Raw genomic sequence first — 15,960 nt, 5'->3', positions numbered from 1 at the left:
TCATTGTCAAAGAAGCAGCAAAATGCAACCTGAGGATCGACATGATGCTTTCACTGAGATAGCTGAAAGGTATTTAACACCAGCAAGTCCTGTGCCTTGTTGTCGTTGTCTCTGTCACTTCCAAAATCAACCAGAAAGCCCTTAACATCGCACACAACTCCGTCACCATGTCTTCCGAAGCTAACCAGTCTCTGGCGACAGCCACTGTTGCGACTCCCACTACCCCCAGGTCTCCTATCGTCATTGGCATCTATGGCCTCCCCGGCTCCGGTAAATCGACCGTCCTCGAAAACCTCAAAAGGTCACTTCCGACATGGAGCGACAAATTTGCCGTCTACGATGGGTCTGCAGTCATTGCCTCTCTGATGGGCCCAGACCGTGGCCTTGATGACTTCCGTGCCCTGAGCGAAGAAGAGAAAACTCGGTACCGCGAGCTCGCCATAGCCCACATACGCGACGAGTGCCAGAAGACGGGTCTGGCCGGTGTTGTTGCCGGACATTACATGTTTTGGCCCAAGGACAGCGAGCACGGAATGGTGGTCTGGACAAAAGCCGATCAAGACACCTTTACACACATCATCTACCTTCAGCTGCCTGCGGACCTACTTTACCGTCGTCGACGGCAGGACCAGGCAAGGGAAGACCGCGAGAGAGCGGCACCTGAGCATCTCCACAAGTGGCAAGAGGAAGAGCTGCGACAGCTAGACGCCATAGCAAAGGAGTCAGGAATTTGCCTTGTTCGTCAGGATGGTGCCAGGTTGGACCGGAACCTTCGGGCTCCCGGATCCAAGATCCTAAAGTGGCTGCACGAGTTTCGGTCGGAATCCGAACACCGCAACCACATACGCGTGCTGGCTGCAGTGGATGAGATTGTGGCCAATGTCAAGGCTTCTCACAATACCCATATCACCACCGCTCTGGTGCTTGACGCAGATAAGACTCTCACAGCCATGGATACTGGCAGTGAGTTTTGGAAGCTTGAGTCTAGCCGAGAGAGAGGGATCGACCAGCAGGTGCCCACCCCAGCCGAAGACGTGTTCCGTGAAAACGGCTATACCTATGAGGCGTTCCGCCAGGTGGCCATGTCATACAGCCATGTGATTGGTTTTGAGGAACTTTGCAATGATGTTGCGAAGGAGACCACTCTCTATCCCGAGCTTCTATCCCTACTCCGCCGTGTCAAAAGTCACCCTCATATCATGGCGGTGGTGGTAACTTGTGGACTACGCCGAGTATGGCAGACGGTGATAGAGAAAGAAGGCTTGGAAAAGCACGTCAAGGTCATTGGTAACGGGGACATCAGCGAGGGGCTTATCATCACCGACAAGTCCAAAGAAGCCGTCGTCAACCGCCTTCGAGGCCCTCCTCATAATCTTCGTGTGGTGGCTTTTGGAGACGGCCCGTTGGATCTGCCCATGCTCCAGGCAGCTGACGAAGGCGTTGTGGTTGTGGGTGTGGAACTGGCTAGGAGCAAATCAATGGAAGACGCTCTCTCCAGGGCCATCAAGCCCAACGCCAATGGCTCACCCCACGACCACAACCTACGCCAAGCACTCATCCCGCACACCGTCATTCCCCGTCTCGACACCACCCGGCTTCCCCTGATAGACCTCTCCGACCCAACCGACCCCTTGAACCAGTCTCTCTTTGGCAGTCTACCCTCCAAGTCTTTTTCCAAGCCCAACCTCTTGCATGCCAGCAACCGGCCCTCCGCCAAGCTCATGACAACCCCGACCCGCGACGCCACCATTTTCGGCCCTGCTCTTCGAGAAGCACATCGCCGTATCGGATGGTACCTAGCTACAGAGTTCATCACCTCCCTCGTCGGTCTAGAAGAGTACTCCATCCCTCACGTCCAAGGCCACAACACCACTGGCCATCGCCTCCTGCACGAACAAGACACCACCATCGTTGCCCTAATGAGGGGCGGGGAGCCCATGGCTTTTGGCGTCAATGACGCTTTCCCGCTCGCCATGTTCTTGCACGCCAAGACACCGGAGGATGTCAAGCCTCATCACCTTGACAAGCAGCACACGATCATCTTGGTGGACTCGGTGGTGAACAACGGGAAGACGGTGTTGGAGTTCCTTGAGAGGATTCGTGGCATGTATGAAGAAGGGAAGGATATCCGCGTTGTGGTGGTTGCCGGGGTCGTGCAGGTGGAGACTACGGGTGCGGAGCATGGCTTGGGACGGCTCCTGAGGAATGATGACAAGTTTCACTTGGTGACGCTGAGGGTGTCGGATAATAAGTTTACTGGAAGGGGAGGAACGGATACGGGTAATCGGCTGTTTGGGACTACGCGTTTGGATTGAGCTTGGGTGTAGCTCGACTGATAGAGGTCATGTGGATTGGATCTTGGTCAGACGATGAATGGAAAACCTTGTGATTTGTCCTGAATACGCTTCTCGCCCATTGATGTGAGGCCCGCTGTGCCAAAAGCTATAACTATAATAACAAGGCTCCGATTTAGAGTTAAATATTTGTCTATGTGTTAGCTCAAAACTGGACCTTGAGTCAACTTTGCTAGTAGGTAATTCATATCCGACAAATCCGGTGTGTTCCATGCCACAAGCGTGATCGCACATTGAATGTTCTCTTTCGGTATCTCATCATGTCATTTTGAACCTTGTTGAATGCTGTTGATGCCCTTCCGGTCCCTGTCCATCTATTGGGTTGGATCCTTGTAGAGTACCTATGGGCCAATTCGACCTACAAAGGTGTTATATACCAAGCTAACAAATAACCCAGCATTACCGCTAGAAGAGGAATCTTCGGCATTCACATCTGACGCCGGTGAAAACCCGGCTGTTACATTGCCTACTCACTCATTCCTGCTGCTGCTTTGCTGTACATTCAGAAAGACGCGAATGTGATTCATTCGGCTAAATCTCCCGAGGGTCCAGTTTGTTTGACGGACAGTGGCTTGGCTCGCCTAGATTGTCTTATGCACCCCGCAATCCTTTTGCAGAACCCCTTCGGTTCCGGCTCAATGGGTCTTCGGTAATCGATCGCTCTCCGACTACCACATTCCAATCTGACCTTGTTCGGGAAGAGAACAGTTCATGAACCGACTCACCAAAGCGGCTAATTTCCATGACAAGCATCACGGACCTCTAAAGTTCCCAACACTGATCAGACAGACAGACACCTAGACTAGTACTTCAAAGCCAAGATCCTATTCGCCGCATGCTCAGCAGCAATGACAATAGCCGCCGATGGATTGGCAGTCACCATGCCTGGAAAGATCGAAGCATCCACAACAAACAGGTTACCCGTTCCATAGACCTTGGTGTCCAAGTCCACGACTGCGGTCCCGCCGGTTCTTCCGTCGTCCGTGCCCATTTTTGCCGTGCCGATCCAGTGATTGGAGCCACGGCGGGATGGTATGGCGGGAATCTACAGTAGGAATAGCGGTGTCAGTTCCAGTGTGTTTGTGATATGAGTCCAGTTTCAGGGTAAAAGTGTTGTAAATGAACATGGGCAGAATCAGACTTACCGAGTTGACAAACTGCTCCGCTGTTACATTGGGGCGGGGATTGATCCAGGTCAAATGTGGTATGTCCTTTAGAGATTCCTGGAGACTGACGAGCCCTTGGATGACGGCGGCCTTGTCGGCCTCGTTACGGAGATATGGAGGAATAGAGACGACAGTGTTGAGTTGTCTAGTTATCACCATGCGGCCTCTGGATACTGAGCCGGTGCCAAGGTACTGAGTTACGGTCATGGAGGCTGGGGTTAAACGTCAGCAGTTGCATGTTGACGGAGGGTACGGGGCTACCGGTACGTACTGTTTCGAGACCCTTCAACGCGGGCTTGCCAATGCAGGTGGCGAGGGGTTCCATCTTTGCCGTTGATGATTTCCCAGAACTGGACAATGTGAGAAGAGATGTACTCACTGTGCAAACATAGAGGTAAAGATGGGAAACTTACAATAGGGCCGATGTTGGGTGCAGCCTGAGCAAGGGGTCCAGTTCTTGTGTCTGTTCAATGGCATCGGTAAGTATCTACCACTCACGGAGAGAATGGCATAACTTACTGAGGTACTGATCCTTGTCCTCTACAATCGGCTTGTTCCATGCAGCATAGTAGTCGTAAAACACGACATCGGGATGTGCGATCTCGATGTCGGTCTGTCGGTGTTTCTTGTCAGCAATCTGTCTCAAGGTGTTCGAGTGTTCCGGCATCCTTACACCGACGTGGTCGTTCAAGTTGTACCCTACTGGCAGGTTGATCCATGAATCCGAACCAATCATGGTCTCCCCGTCTGCTGAATTCTTGACCACGTTAAGTTGATCTGTTGGACCGATACCACCTGAGAGAAAAGTCAGCACGCGACATTCAAGATCTTGACCGGTGGTACTTACTTCGGAACAACAACTTGGCGGAGCCAAAAGCACCAGCAGCGAGAATGACCCTCCCAGTTTCCGGAGTCACCGATACCGTCCCCGTATAACCCGCTCCATTGCACTCAAGCTCAACACCAGTAACATGGCCACCGGACCGGACCACACGTTTGGCAATCGTATTTGTCCAAAGGGAGAAGTTCTTGCGTCCGCTCGCAGACAGAAGGTAAGTAGCCAACGGGCCTCCCCTTTCCGCCCCCTCGAACATGAAAGTGCTGTGCCCATACGTCCTGTTCTTCTTCTCCGGCTGATCATTGGCTGTAACAAACTCCCATCCGGCCTTGGCCAAGCTACCGCCCAGCATATCGAACCCCTGCGCCAGATACCTCTTCCCGTCTACCGATGGATGAGTAGTACCTGGGATCCTGGAGAAGACCTTTTGCGTAGCTGCTTCCATGTCCTTGCTCTGCCAACCAGTAGGGAAGTTGCTGTCCCAATCTACAGGGTGGGGTTTCCACCACAGCCCAGCGTTGACAGCGGTGCCGCCGCCGAGGATACAGCCGGCCATTTGATCGATATCAGTGCAAGAGACGCCAACAGGGTCGGCCCAAATCTGGTTGCAGAGACCTGGGACGTCGAAGCGCGTGAGGTTTGTGCCAGTGAGCCAGGCTGGTTTCATGGTGCCGCCCCAACGACCGCTGGAAAGGTGACCCTTCTCAATGAGGAGGACGGTGTGGCCTGCTTCGCTGAGGCGGTCGGCAATGGGCACACCTCCAGCGCCGGAGCCGATGATGATGTAGTCGTAGGTTTGGTTGGAGGAGAGCTTGGTGCAGGTAGGTGACTGGGCGGCCGCCAAGCTGCCAAGCCCTGGTTATTATCGGTCAGTAAGGAATTCTAGGAGTGTCTTGGGAGTTTAAAGCACATACCGGTTAGCATAACGCCAGCCATGGCCATGGTGGCTCGAATTTTGGAAAGATTCATCGTGTCCAGCTTACTTTGGGCAAGCCGGTCGATTGTAGAAAGAGAACATAGCATGTAAGCTAGGTCTCGGGGTTTTGAGGCAAGGCTTTATATCCAGTCACCATAAGCACTGGAAACAGGGAGTCAAGCAATGCCGCGGGCCGATTCTACGAACGACGGCTGTCAGATTCTGACCAACATCCAGTACCATAGTCCTGGACAGCGGGTAGATGAGATACACACCATGACCGCCACCAGAATGCGGAGTGTTGCATTGAGCCCAGGAGTCCCAGATTATTTAACCGGAGGTGTACGGCGGGTCTGCGGCGGCAGGTACAGGATACGTCCGCCATGATCGAATATCGCCTTCGTCAATGTGTTGGATTTGGACTTGGACAGTATGGTGTGAACAGGGCAAAGTGACGGCTGCTGACGCCCACTTTGGCACAGCGATATCCATTGACTCTAAGAATCGAGCTTGAGATCCTGGGTTGTGATGGTTGAGGAATGATGGAGGTTTCTATTGGGACACCTTGACATCATGTTTGGAATTGCACCGGTCGGTCATCGTGGAGGAAACATACCTACCTACTTGGAGGTTGAAGCCAAACACGATCCCCGGAAGGACGCTCGGTCAGTGACATGGGACGGCATTGCGGGGCTCCAAATAGCGGTGCTCCGCTTTAGACTGCCCTATTGGGAACCAGCAACGATATGATTGGTTCAAGCTCAATTGCCCCCGCAGCCTCAAGGTTCACCTGTGTCGTCCGACATGCGTGCTAGCGACATCCTTTCAGCCCCGCGTCAACCAGACAACGTCAACCTCGCCGTCCGTCGTTACGCAGCAACCGACCAAAAAAGACAGTCAACATGGACCGACTCCGGCGCATGGTCCCCCAAATTTCACGGCGACGACGCCTAAAACAACAAGCAGACAACAATAACAACAACAACAACAACAACAGCGACATGGACGATAACCAAAGGCCGCACGCCCTCGACCACCTCCCGAAACTACCTCCCCACCGCCGTCCCATAACCGCCCTCCCCTCCGCCTCCCACGCTGCCTCGCTCGACCGACCCGATACGACCACCTTCCTGAACCTTCCTTACGAGCTGCGCTACCAGATCTACCTCCTCGTCCTCGCCGATCGTCAGGGTCTCCATGTCGATATGCGTTACGCCCAGGCCACCGGCCGTCCCCACACGACCGAAGGCGCCTACTTCCACGAGGAGCGCTGGGCCTGGCGCGCAAGCACCTGCCACCGCGACCCTGCCATCCACCCTGCCTTTGACCGGTGTGGCCTCGGCGGCCCTCCACCGACAGCTTGCCACCTGCACCCGGAAACCACATGTTCGATTGGCGCCGTAGTCATGGGTCTGCTACTGACATGTCGGCAGGTATATCGGGAATCAGTGGAGGTGTTGTATGCGCGGAACACATTCTATATCAACACGGGAGCCACGGTGCTGTATACCGAGCGGCTGCTTGTGCCAAAGAGCGCAGCAATGGTGACCAGTCTGGTGTTTACCATCACTACCAACACTGTCTCCATCTTTGCGCGGGAACAACTGAAGCTGAATCCGGGATGGGAGGCGTACGCCGCGCTCATGGGTAGGCTTCCGGTTGCGTTTCCGGGGTTGAGGAAGTTGCAGATAATTCCCCTGGCGGCGAGACGAGCTGGGGCTCGTTGGGAATGGCCGGCAAACAATATCCTCGACGTCATCGAGGCGCCGCCCGAGGATAGAACAGCGAACGAGGCGGTCAAGAACAAACTTCTTGGGTACATGGACGACACCGTTATGGCGTATGGTGGCCAACTGAGGGAGGCCTCGTTGGTGTTTGAGAGGGACATATTTGACAAGTATGTGGGTGGTGACTTTGCTGCTGCTGAGAGAACGGGATCAGGAGAAAACTGCAGGCGATATTGGAGGCAACTGCCGTTAGAAGGAAAAGAGCTGGACTCGAACAAATACGAGAATTGGCGTGGATATTGGATACAACGAGTGCCCAAGCTCGTGGAAGTCTGGTTCGACATGACGGTGGATTATGCTATAATTGCATAAGACGATCAGTGTGACAAGGGCAGTGTTCTGGGCTTGGAACAGTAGTTCAATTCCGCTGATAAACTACTTTGGTCTCGAAGGCCTTGTTGATCTTCTCAACCTCCAGGAGAAGGTTGGGCTTTCAGGCCTTCTTATGCCAAAGGGAATCGGTACGTACTTGAGGTACGTATCAAGCCTTGTTGCCTGGGGCTTCAAGGCCTCTATCTAGCAGTCTGCATACATGTGGATCTGAATGCCTTCATCCATTCTCCATCTTCCTTCTGGCGCTGTCATTCGTCTGGGCGCCGTGCTTCTTGCTTGGTTTGGCTGTGTTACGTCTGGGGATTGTCTCATGGTGTTTCAACAGTGTTTCAGCACTTCCCTAGTTGGCTCGCTAGCCTGGTAGTGTCAGAAGGGGCTCGAGTAAGTAGTACCCGTGGCCGAGAGTCCGGCCGAGGTGAGTGTCGTAGCCCTGGGGCCACGGGCATCCCGAGGCTCATTCCAGGTGTTGAGGCTCTGCTGAGCCTTGCACCCCTAACCCTTGGACTGTGGGCAATGTCCGTGTGACAATCAGGGTAGAACGATGAGGTACGTTATTCCGAATATACTGTACTCTTAACCATCTTTCACTTCACTACACTTAGATGTGGGTCTCCCTTCCATAGAAAGCTCATTTTCTTATCCGTTCAAAGGTGTTAAAAAACAGGTTCTCCGAAGCGATCAAGGCTGGGTTCGAACGTGCCACTGCTACTAGGGAGGCACCAAATCAGACAAAGTGGTAGCGACCCACTCGACGACTGCCTCACACACCCCACGGTTGTTTGGTGTTTGTAGCTCCCAGACACAGACCTTAAGTACCACGGAGTCTGTTGGAGTCAGGCACCACGATCATACTGCAGGCGAGGATCCTGGCTTCCACGCGAATCTGATTTCGGAGCAGAGTACCCGCCACGACCCCAAGGTATATGGCCAAGTTAGAATCAATAGAGGTATCTCTTTTACAAGTTGCCTCTCGAGGAACACAAGATAATATGGAATAGACACTTACGACGGCCGCCTCCTCTTCCCCTGATGGGCGTGTGCGCTGGGCTACCTCCACCCCCGAGGTTGTTGCCCCTGTATTTGCTTCCCTCTCTCGGCCTAGAGGTAGAGATAAGCTGCGCGTCGTCACGGTGGGCTCTCTCAACACCGGATGTCCCCCCCGCCACCTCCTCCAGCTTTCTCTTCAATACCGCAATTTTCTTCTCAGCTGTGATCCGCTCTAGAGCAGCAGCATAGACAGCTCGTCTAGGTTCCGAAAGGATCTTCCTCCTACAACAAAAACCCTTGGCGCCAAGTGTTAGTGCTAACTCTTGGTTGCCTGCAAAATCACTAACACCAGCTAAATCGCCGTTTTCACGGTCGATATCCAAACATTCACAACATCAAAATGTCTAGGCCTTCGCCCTCTGGGCCCCCCCAACCACCGCCGCCGGCTATAATACCGGTTACACCTCTGCCGGACTCTATGTTCGTCCTGCCCCCGCCCTCCACGACGGCGCAGTCGGCCAAGAGAGCCCGAACTGCGGACGAGGAAGCCCGTCCTGCCCACGCCACCACCGCCACCTAGGCGGAAGGGGCGCGGCATGGTCTTAAGGCCGCTGTGGCGCTCTTCCCGGAGGCACAAGCCCACGCATTGCGATATGCCTCGATAACACGTCCGTCATTAGAGGACTCCGAGGAACCCCAGCTGCGTCGTCACAAGCGGCTTTCCTCGATTTCCGCGCCATCCAAAAGGGCTATGGCCCCAGTCTGGTGAACGTCCGCTGGGTTCCCGGCCACAAGGGCATCACGGGCAACGAGATTGCTGACGAGCTCGCTAAGGCGGGCGCCGAAGGAGGAGAGGTAGTCAATGAAGGCTTGGCGCACTCAAGGCGGCTTGCTAAGAGGGAGGCGCGTACGGATTTCAAGGCATGGTGGGCCACGAACAAACCAGAATCATATGCAGACTACCGGTTGGGGGTCTCTATCAAGCCTAACGACGAACTAAAAGAGTTGGACAGACGCTCTTTACACCACCTCCTCGTGGCCAGGTCTGGCCACGGGGATTTCAAGGACTACCACAAGCGCTCCGAGCACGAGGACGCCCTGCTAACATGCTTCTGTGGAAGCTGGAAGAATCCCTTCCATCCCTTTTTCTGCAGGAAGGCATATGCAGTTTCCCCCGTCACGGGCGAAGCGGCTACGCGGGAGAATCTCTCCCTTGCTATTGGAATTTACTGGCAGCGCTTCATCGCTAGAATCCAGACCTTGCACTTCTTTTCATGGACTTGCACAAGAAAGGCATGGCGCCAGACCCTCTGGCAACAGCACACTGACGGCGGTGGCGCCGCTGACAACCTTACGGGGTTTTTACGGAGTAGAGGGGTGGAAGTTGGCCATGGCCACGGCATTGAGAGGGTTACGGTGGACTTGGACAGGCTAGTTCACCGTGCAAGGAGACGGGAGGAGGCCTTGCGGGAGGAGGAGAGCGAGAGCGAGAGCGGAGAGGAGTGATTTTGTCATTTCTTTTACCTTTTCCTTTATGCTACAGGTTCCGTCATATACTGGCGGCTCGCCCACTGGGCGATTCGATTATAAGTGTTGGGCCGCGTTTACGCCATGGGCAACACATGATTTACACTGGCAATAGGCCTCGGTTTGCCCTCGGATGAATGGTTTTGGTGGACAGTTAGGGCATTGCTCTTAATTTTGTATGCTAGACTCACCAGTGCGGCACGTCTCATGCCCTACGGGAGGCGGAAGTAGACGTTAAAAATAACAACAACAACCACAACAACAAAAAAGCTCGTCTAGGTTCCTCAGACTGGTCGTCCTGCTTATTGTGCTCCTGGCACGTCTCTGTATCTTGTACAAGGAGACTGGGCTGTTGGCCTTTCTGTTGCTCCTCCATTTTCTTCTTCTCCTTCAAGACCCTATACCGCCGGCTGAGCGTCTCGTTTTCCTTTTTGAGGTTGTCGTAGTCCGCTTTGAGCGTGTCAAATTCTGGTCCGAGCCTGTTGTGCTCCTTTCCTTGGTGGTGGTATTACGTTCCATGTCTGTGATGACCGCATCTCGCACTACTACAGCGGCATCGTGTTTCAAGGCAGAACATTTGGTTCTTGCGTCTGCAATGAGGCGCTGGACTAGTTCAATGTCGACATTTGGGCCACTAATAAGACACTGGGCAAGTTCGAGTGCGAGAAGTACTACGTCCATGCCCGAGTCAAATGGTGACTTGGAGAGGGTGAGGTCATTTGAAGACATTGTGTGTCTGAATGATGTGTGGTACCCGCACGAATATTTGCTGTTGAGCTAGGTGAACGAAGGGAAGGTGCTACGGGTGTATATAGCGCGGCGACGTAGTTCGAAGGAGGGGACCATACTTGCCTGGTGGCTTGGAGAACAATCGAGAGATAAGTCGCCAATTCCGATCCAAACATTAGAACCATTGATGAGAAGATTTCAGTGCTCTTCTCATATTCATAACAATTTATTGCAGTCAAATTTGGGTTTTCTTTCCTCAGGAAGCATCTCTGTCGTTCCTTGTCTGGCTTTTTCCTAGTAAAGTTAATACGAGTGCCTGCTTAACTGCTTGAGACCCAGTGGGATCCAGTCCAGTACGACTGGAGCTGGTCATGCGTAAACCGGAAAGAAGGTGAAGAGGACAGCAACGGGTCGATAATAAAACCAACCACACGAACAGGTCTGTCGCTCACGACAGTAGATTGGGAAAGGGGCCATTGTGATGTGGTACAATGACAAAAGAGGAACCTTACATGAAAAATGAATGAAGCCAATGCGGATAGAACCGAACCAAAGCTCCTGGAACCTGCCCTCCAACACATTACGGCGTCGCTATGTTTATCCCGGGTGGCCCGTGACCTAGCATGTACCATCCCCTTCCTTCCCTTTGGGTCAGTTTTTTACAAATGTCAATTTTTTCCCAAAATTTGGCCACCTCACACTTACCTCCTACATTCCTTGTTGTCTCTGTCCAATCTCCACGGGCGCATCTGGTTAGGACCTGGAGCCACCTTCCCCTTTTATCATTTGCACACACTGATTGTGACAAGGGCAGTGTTCTGGGCTTGGAACAGTAGTTCAATTCCGCTGATAAACTACTTTGGTCTCGAAGGCCTTGTTGGTCCTTTCAACCTCTAGAGGAAGGCTGGGCTTTAAGGCCTTGTGCCAAAGGGAAACGGTACCTATCTGGTACGTACAGGTCCTTGTCACCTGAGGCTCCAAGGCATCTAGCGATCTGCATACATGTAGGTCTTTCTCGTATAACACCAGGAGTGTGGTATATGCCCGTTTGACACCAGGATTATGGCATATGCCCGTATGCCACCAAGAGTGTGGGATATGTCCGTGTGACACTGATCCCTCGACACAGTCAGGTAAGTGCATCCACAGCTTCAAAGTTGGTACCTGCTTGACCAAAACAAACGCGCTGACAAAAATCTAGCTACTGGCTGGACGCCATCAAATCGTCACCATGGACCTCTCAACGCTCGAAAAGACCGCCAACGACCTCAACTGCGACTTGAAGTACATACAAGAAGCCATGAAGACTCACAGAGAATGGATCGCCAGCAACCGTGCCACCGGCCGAGAATCCCCGCCGCATCGAAGGCATCGAGATCATGGTCGAGACCACCATGTCCACTGCATCGCGTCTCGAGGTGGAAATCGCCAAACAGAAGAAATCCCTCGTAGAGCACATGCAACAGATGAGCGATCTTGCCAGGGACAAAAGGGCTGTTGCTATGCACAAGCGTGCACTGGAGACAAGACGCAAAGATATCAACGCCAGGGAAAGCGCTCTTGAGGACAAGGAGAAAATGGCAAAGGACTCCACATCCGCACCAAAGACGAAGGGCGACAAAAAGACCATGCCGAATGCGAAGAACGAGTGGGAGAAGCACATGAAGGAAAAGGCAGACTTGAAGCAACTAAATGCGTCTTTGGATGCACAGGTCAAAGCGAGCGAGGAGGAGCTTGCCAAGCAGAACCGCGAACTGGAAGTAAAGATGACCGAACTTGCAAACGTCAAGACGGAGTTGGCCAAAGTAAGCCAGCAGCTTTTTCCTGAGACAGAGTTCTCCAACCTCTTGGTGGAGAAGAAGCAAGTCGAGACGGAGAATCAGCATCTCAAGCAGGAGAAGGAGCAGATCCAGAAAGAAAAAGGGCAACTCGAGCGCGAAAACCAGCAGTCCGCAACAGGGAAAGAAGGCTTGAGCAAAGAGCTCCAACAGCTACGCCTTGAGAACGAGGAGATCAGGGCTGCGTAGGAGGCACTCGAGGACAAGCAAAAGGCTCTAGAGGACCAGAGGAACGAGCTGGCTTCGAAATTGCTGGATACTGAGCTTGAGGGACGTATGAGAGGTCGGAAGAGGCCGGCTTTGCTTTCCGGTTAACTGCATACTGCATAGGGGGTGTATGGCCCTTGTAAGTCGACCTTTTAACATCCTAGGCTTTTATTGGGATATGTTTGTTCTGTCATAAAGGTGGACGAGGGAGGTGTGGAAGGACTTCAAGAACGCATATTCCAAGTAGAGCACGAGGTACTTCTAGGGCACCTGATACCATCAAGAACTCAGCGATGAAGATGTTTCTAGATAGATGTAGTGCTAGCTCTTGTTGAAGTCAAACTACTCCGTCCCTTCCCAGCGAAGTGCTACCCGAAGACAGAAAAAGTCAGATTGTGGACCAAGCATCTCCACTGCACGATGTATGACAAGAGTGATCGACGTCGGTTGTAGTGGCTCCAGGAAATCTTCTCTGGCCAAATAATTGCGACAGGATGCTCTTTCTTACACTAACTATAGATCTCATCGGCAGGTGCCAGGGAAATATTGAGAGCAAGAACAGCCCAACATCGGCTATGTCGATGCCCAAAGTTGCAGATGTAAACAGATGAGCGTCCAGTTTTTCCCATTTCATTTATCGCCGGCGCACCGTTTCCACTTGTTTGGACGATTACCACGTCTGTAATTGTTCGATATCTTCCATTGCCTTAAAACCATACATCAACAAGATAATCACTTGAGGGTCTACTTGTAGGTAGAGGTACATCTATCTACACAACCATGGATGCTCTTCCTCGTGCTACAGGTGCCCATAATCACTCCCCAATTGATAACGTCTTTTACCTACCGCTGGGTAGAGTACCTGAATGTACAAGCTGACATCGAACCTAATAGAAAAGCACAGCGCAAGTTTTGTTGGCAGCGAGCCGAACACCACCGCGCCGAATGAGACCGGGAGCAGTGTAAACCACCCAGTTGCTTCTGGCTCCGGCTCGGTTCCCAATCTCGGGCCTTCTAGGCCTGGTCAGCCCGAACCTTTTCCTCAACTCGGACACGTTCCCCAGTCCAAACTTGTTCATCGGCCTGAGATCCTAGAGGTACCGCTGGGTTACCCCCAGCCACGACAGCGAGCCTACGTTCAGTCTGCGCTCCTCGATCAATACGAACCTCCGCACATGTATCAACCTCCTGAACACGTTCGTGAGCCTGAGCCTGTTCCTCAGCCTACCTCTAGACATGCTCCAGCTTTGCCCGAACCGACTCCACCATTCTACTTCCCCTATCCGCCGCTCATCCCTGGCCTAATGCCGCGCATCGCAGCGACCATCGAGGACATGCGGGCGGGTATTCGACCTGTGCCCGTCCATGTCCTGAACCAGCGTCTCCGAGCGAGTAATAACGCCCTAGAGTACGAACGTGAGCTGGAATACCAGAATTTTGGATTGGCGTGTAAAATCCTTTGGGACGTATTTCACGACAATGCCATGGCAGTTCATGCACGAGACGTGGTGGGTTGGTTGTCTGAGACTCTTCCGTATATGGGGCCTGAACATCAGGAACGCCATGCGCGATGGGTGGCGTGGTATCGGAGGCAGACAATTGAGTTGAGGGGGAGGATTCGGGAAATGGGCAGGCGATTTGGACTGAGTGCGTATTTCATGTCAGAATACATGTGAATGTAAAGGTAGTTGTATCGGTGTGAGGAGAGGGAACGACAGGAGATTGGAATACCTTTGTTTCATTCATTCCACGTTGTGTTCCGTTTCAACTGGTTGCAGTTTTTGATTGTTATCGCTTTTGTCGTGTTCACCATATTGTCTGGAAACCCCCATTACAACCAAAGAGATAGAACGAGCCTATTCCCCAACCCAGCAAGCAAGCAAGCAAGCAAACAACATTAACGGGCTAGCATTCAGTTAATAACGTTGACAATAAGACAAAGACAGCCAAAACAACTTGAGATCCCCAAACACCCTCATCCCTCAAGCCACCAGCCGTGAACCTCACCATGCCCCTAATCTTCTCCGCGTGCATCCCACTTTACATTCCCGCACCCGGATACTCCTCCATAATTTGACCAGCCATCTGAGTATCCTTTATCATCTTCTGCCCCTCCGCTGACACCACCATGTCTTTCCCACCGCCACTGCTGCCACCAGAAGTGCTCGAAACCTTGGGAGTCGCTTGAGGAGGAGCTGGAGCCTTTCTTCTTCTTCTGTTTTTGCTCGTGGAGCAGAGAGGTGGTGGAAGAGAGGGAGGTGAGGTCGGAGTTGGCGTAAACTGTGTTGCCAGCAGACTTGGTTTGGGACTAGGAGGAAGACATTTTGGTGGTCTGGTGACTAGATGACGAGTTTTGACGTTGGTGATAACCTCTCCTTTTTCCGTTTTAGGAAGGCTGGAAGGGATGAAATGCTGGCGCTGCTGGGACTGTGGATGGGCGAAGAGCGTATAAAAGGCTTGCTGGTGTTACATTTGTGCTTTGTGCTTCGTGGTCTGTGAAGCTACTCGAGAGATTCGAGGAGCAGAAAAAGCACGATTTCTTCTGGGGAGTGCGAACTGGGAGCTGAAGATGAGCCAAATGAAGGCCAGTGGCAGAATTCGAGTCTTTGGTGATTCTTTCCCCAATAATCACGCGAATCGGGAATTGGGAGCGCTCGGGGGTTTGAGAGGGCTGGAGATACTGGTATCGTCGAGAGCGAGGAGGTGCAAGAACGTTGAGGACATGCATAAGCAAAATGTCATTGCTGTCACACGGACATTGCCCACACTCCTGGGTTTGAAGTTCAATAGAGCCTCAATGCTTGACATCAACCCAACCTCGCCATACAATGCCAGCCTTACCTCAACCAGACTATTCGGCCAACAGGCACGGCTGTCACACGGACATTTGCCGGTGACATTCATCAGTCAAACTGCCGACCAGAATTACCGACAGAATGCCACACGGACATCCGCCGGCGACTTTCATCAATTAAACCACCGACCGGAATTACCGACGGGCAACTGGACGAAGGTTGGCATTCAGAAGATCTACTTGTAGGCAGATGAACTAGATAGACTCGCGCCGATGCCTGGCACACAGGGCTCGGTACGTACCAACCTTCTTTGGTATAAGAAGGCCTTAAGGCTCGACCTTCTCATTGAGGTTGAAAGGATCAACAAGGCCTTCGGGACCAAAGTAGTTTATCAGCTGAATTGAACTACTGTTCCAAGCCCAGAATAATGCCCTTGTCACAATTGCCGACTCGGTCCCTTTTGGGACGACGAGACCCCCTTCT

At 52.7% G+C, this 15,960-nt stretch overlaps 6 protein-coding genes across 6 annotated transcripts; 5 read left to right on the top strand and 1 right to left on the bottom strand.

The window, feature by feature from the left end:
- Positions 1-167: 167 nt before the first annotated feature.
- On the top strand, positions 168-2,315 carry SMAC4_08923 (uncharacterized protein; the record flags this gene model as incomplete). The annotated part of the gene is made up of 1 exon (XM_003344020.1): positions 168-2,315. One exon carries the CDS (start codon positions 168-170, stop codon positions 2,313-2,315), a length of 2,148 nt encoding a protein of 715 aa, XP_003344068.1.
- Positions 2,316-2,804: 489 nt separating this feature from the next.
- SMAC4_08924 (uncharacterized protein) lies at positions 2,805-5,358 on the bottom strand. The gene is made up of 8 exons (XM_066090869.1): positions 5,273-5,358; positions 4,368-5,213; positions 4,194-4,315; positions 4,040-4,133; positions 3,934-3,983; positions 3,792-3,870; positions 3,500-3,732; positions 2,805-3,399 (listed from the first exon to the last, which is right to left on the bottom strand). The coding sequence occupies exons 1-8, from the start codon at positions 5,325-5,327 to the stop codon at positions 3,157-3,159; spliced, it is 1,722 nt and encodes a 573-aa protein (XP_065947013.1). The 5' UTR covers positions 5,328-5,358; the 3' UTR covers positions 2,805-3,156.
- Positions 5,359-6,176: 818 nt separating this feature from the next.
- Positions 6,177-7,373, top strand: SMAC4_08925 (uncharacterized protein; the record flags this gene model as incomplete). The annotated part of the gene is made up of 1 exon (XM_003344022.1): positions 6,177-7,373. One exon carries the CDS (start codon positions 6,177-6,179, stop codon positions 7,371-7,373), a length of 1,197 nt encoding a protein of 398 aa, XP_003344070.1.
- Positions 7,374-9,543: 2,170 nt separating this feature from the next.
- SMAC4_13725 (uncharacterized protein) lies at positions 9,544-9,816 on the top strand (the record flags this gene model as incomplete). The annotated part of the gene is made up of 1 exon (XM_066091570.1): positions 9,544-9,816. One exon carries the CDS (start codon positions 9,544-9,546, stop codon positions 9,814-9,816), a length of 273 nt encoding a protein of 90 aa, XP_065947012.1.
- Positions 9,817-12,016: 2,200 nt separating this feature from the next.
- SMAC4_09719 (uncharacterized protein) lies at positions 12,017-12,664 on the top strand (the record flags this gene model as incomplete). Its single annotated transcript, XM_003342424.1, has 1 exon — positions 12,017-12,664. One exon carries the CDS (start codon positions 12,017-12,019, stop codon positions 12,662-12,664), a length of 648 nt encoding a protein of 215 aa, XP_003342472.1.
- A 588-nt stretch (positions 12,665-13,252) lies between these two features.
- Positions 13,253-14,455, top strand: SMAC4_09718 (uncharacterized protein). The gene is made up of 2 exons (XM_003342423.2): positions 13,253-13,487; positions 13,577-14,455. Exons 1-2 carry the CDS (start codon positions 13,463-13,465, stop codon positions 14,356-14,358), a joined length of 807 nt encoding a protein of 268 aa, XP_003342471.1. The 5' UTR covers positions 13,253-13,462; the 3' UTR covers positions 14,359-14,455.
- The last annotated feature ends 1,505 nt before the right edge of the window (positions 14,456-15,960 follow it).

The sequence above is a fragment of the Sordaria macrospora genome, chromosome 5 (genome assembly GCF_033870435.1).
Source record: "Sordaria macrospora chromosome 5, complete sequence".
NCBI lineage: Eukaryota > Fungi > Ascomycota > Sordariomycetes > Sordariales > Sordariaceae > Sordaria > Sordaria macrospora.
The sequence above is the reverse complement of the archived record's forward strand: the minus strand, read 5'-3'. Positions and strand labels throughout refer to the sequence as shown.

Excerpts from the sequence above, each read along its gene's own strand:
- SMAC4_08924 (XM_066090869.1), bottom strand. The coding sequence starts at position 5,327 with ATGAATCTTTCCAAAATTCGAGCCACCATGGCCATGGCTGGCGTTATG. Across the intron at positions 5,214-5,272 it reads GGCTGGCGTTATGCTAACCG|GGCTTGGCAGCTTGGCGGCC; the intron begins GTATGTGCTTTA and ends GATAATAACCAG. Across the intron at positions 3,984-4,039 it reads GGACAAGGATCAGTACCTCA|ACACAAGAACTGGACCCCTT; the intron begins GTAAGTTATGCC and ends GCCATTGAACAG.
- SMAC4_09718 (XM_003342423.2), top strand. The coding sequence starts at position 13,463 with ATGGATGCTCTTCCTCGTGCTACAG. Across the intron at positions 13,488-13,576 it reads TGCTCTTCCTCGTGCTACAG|AAAAGCACAGCGCAAGTTTT; the intron begins GTGCCCATAATC and ends CGAACCTAATAG.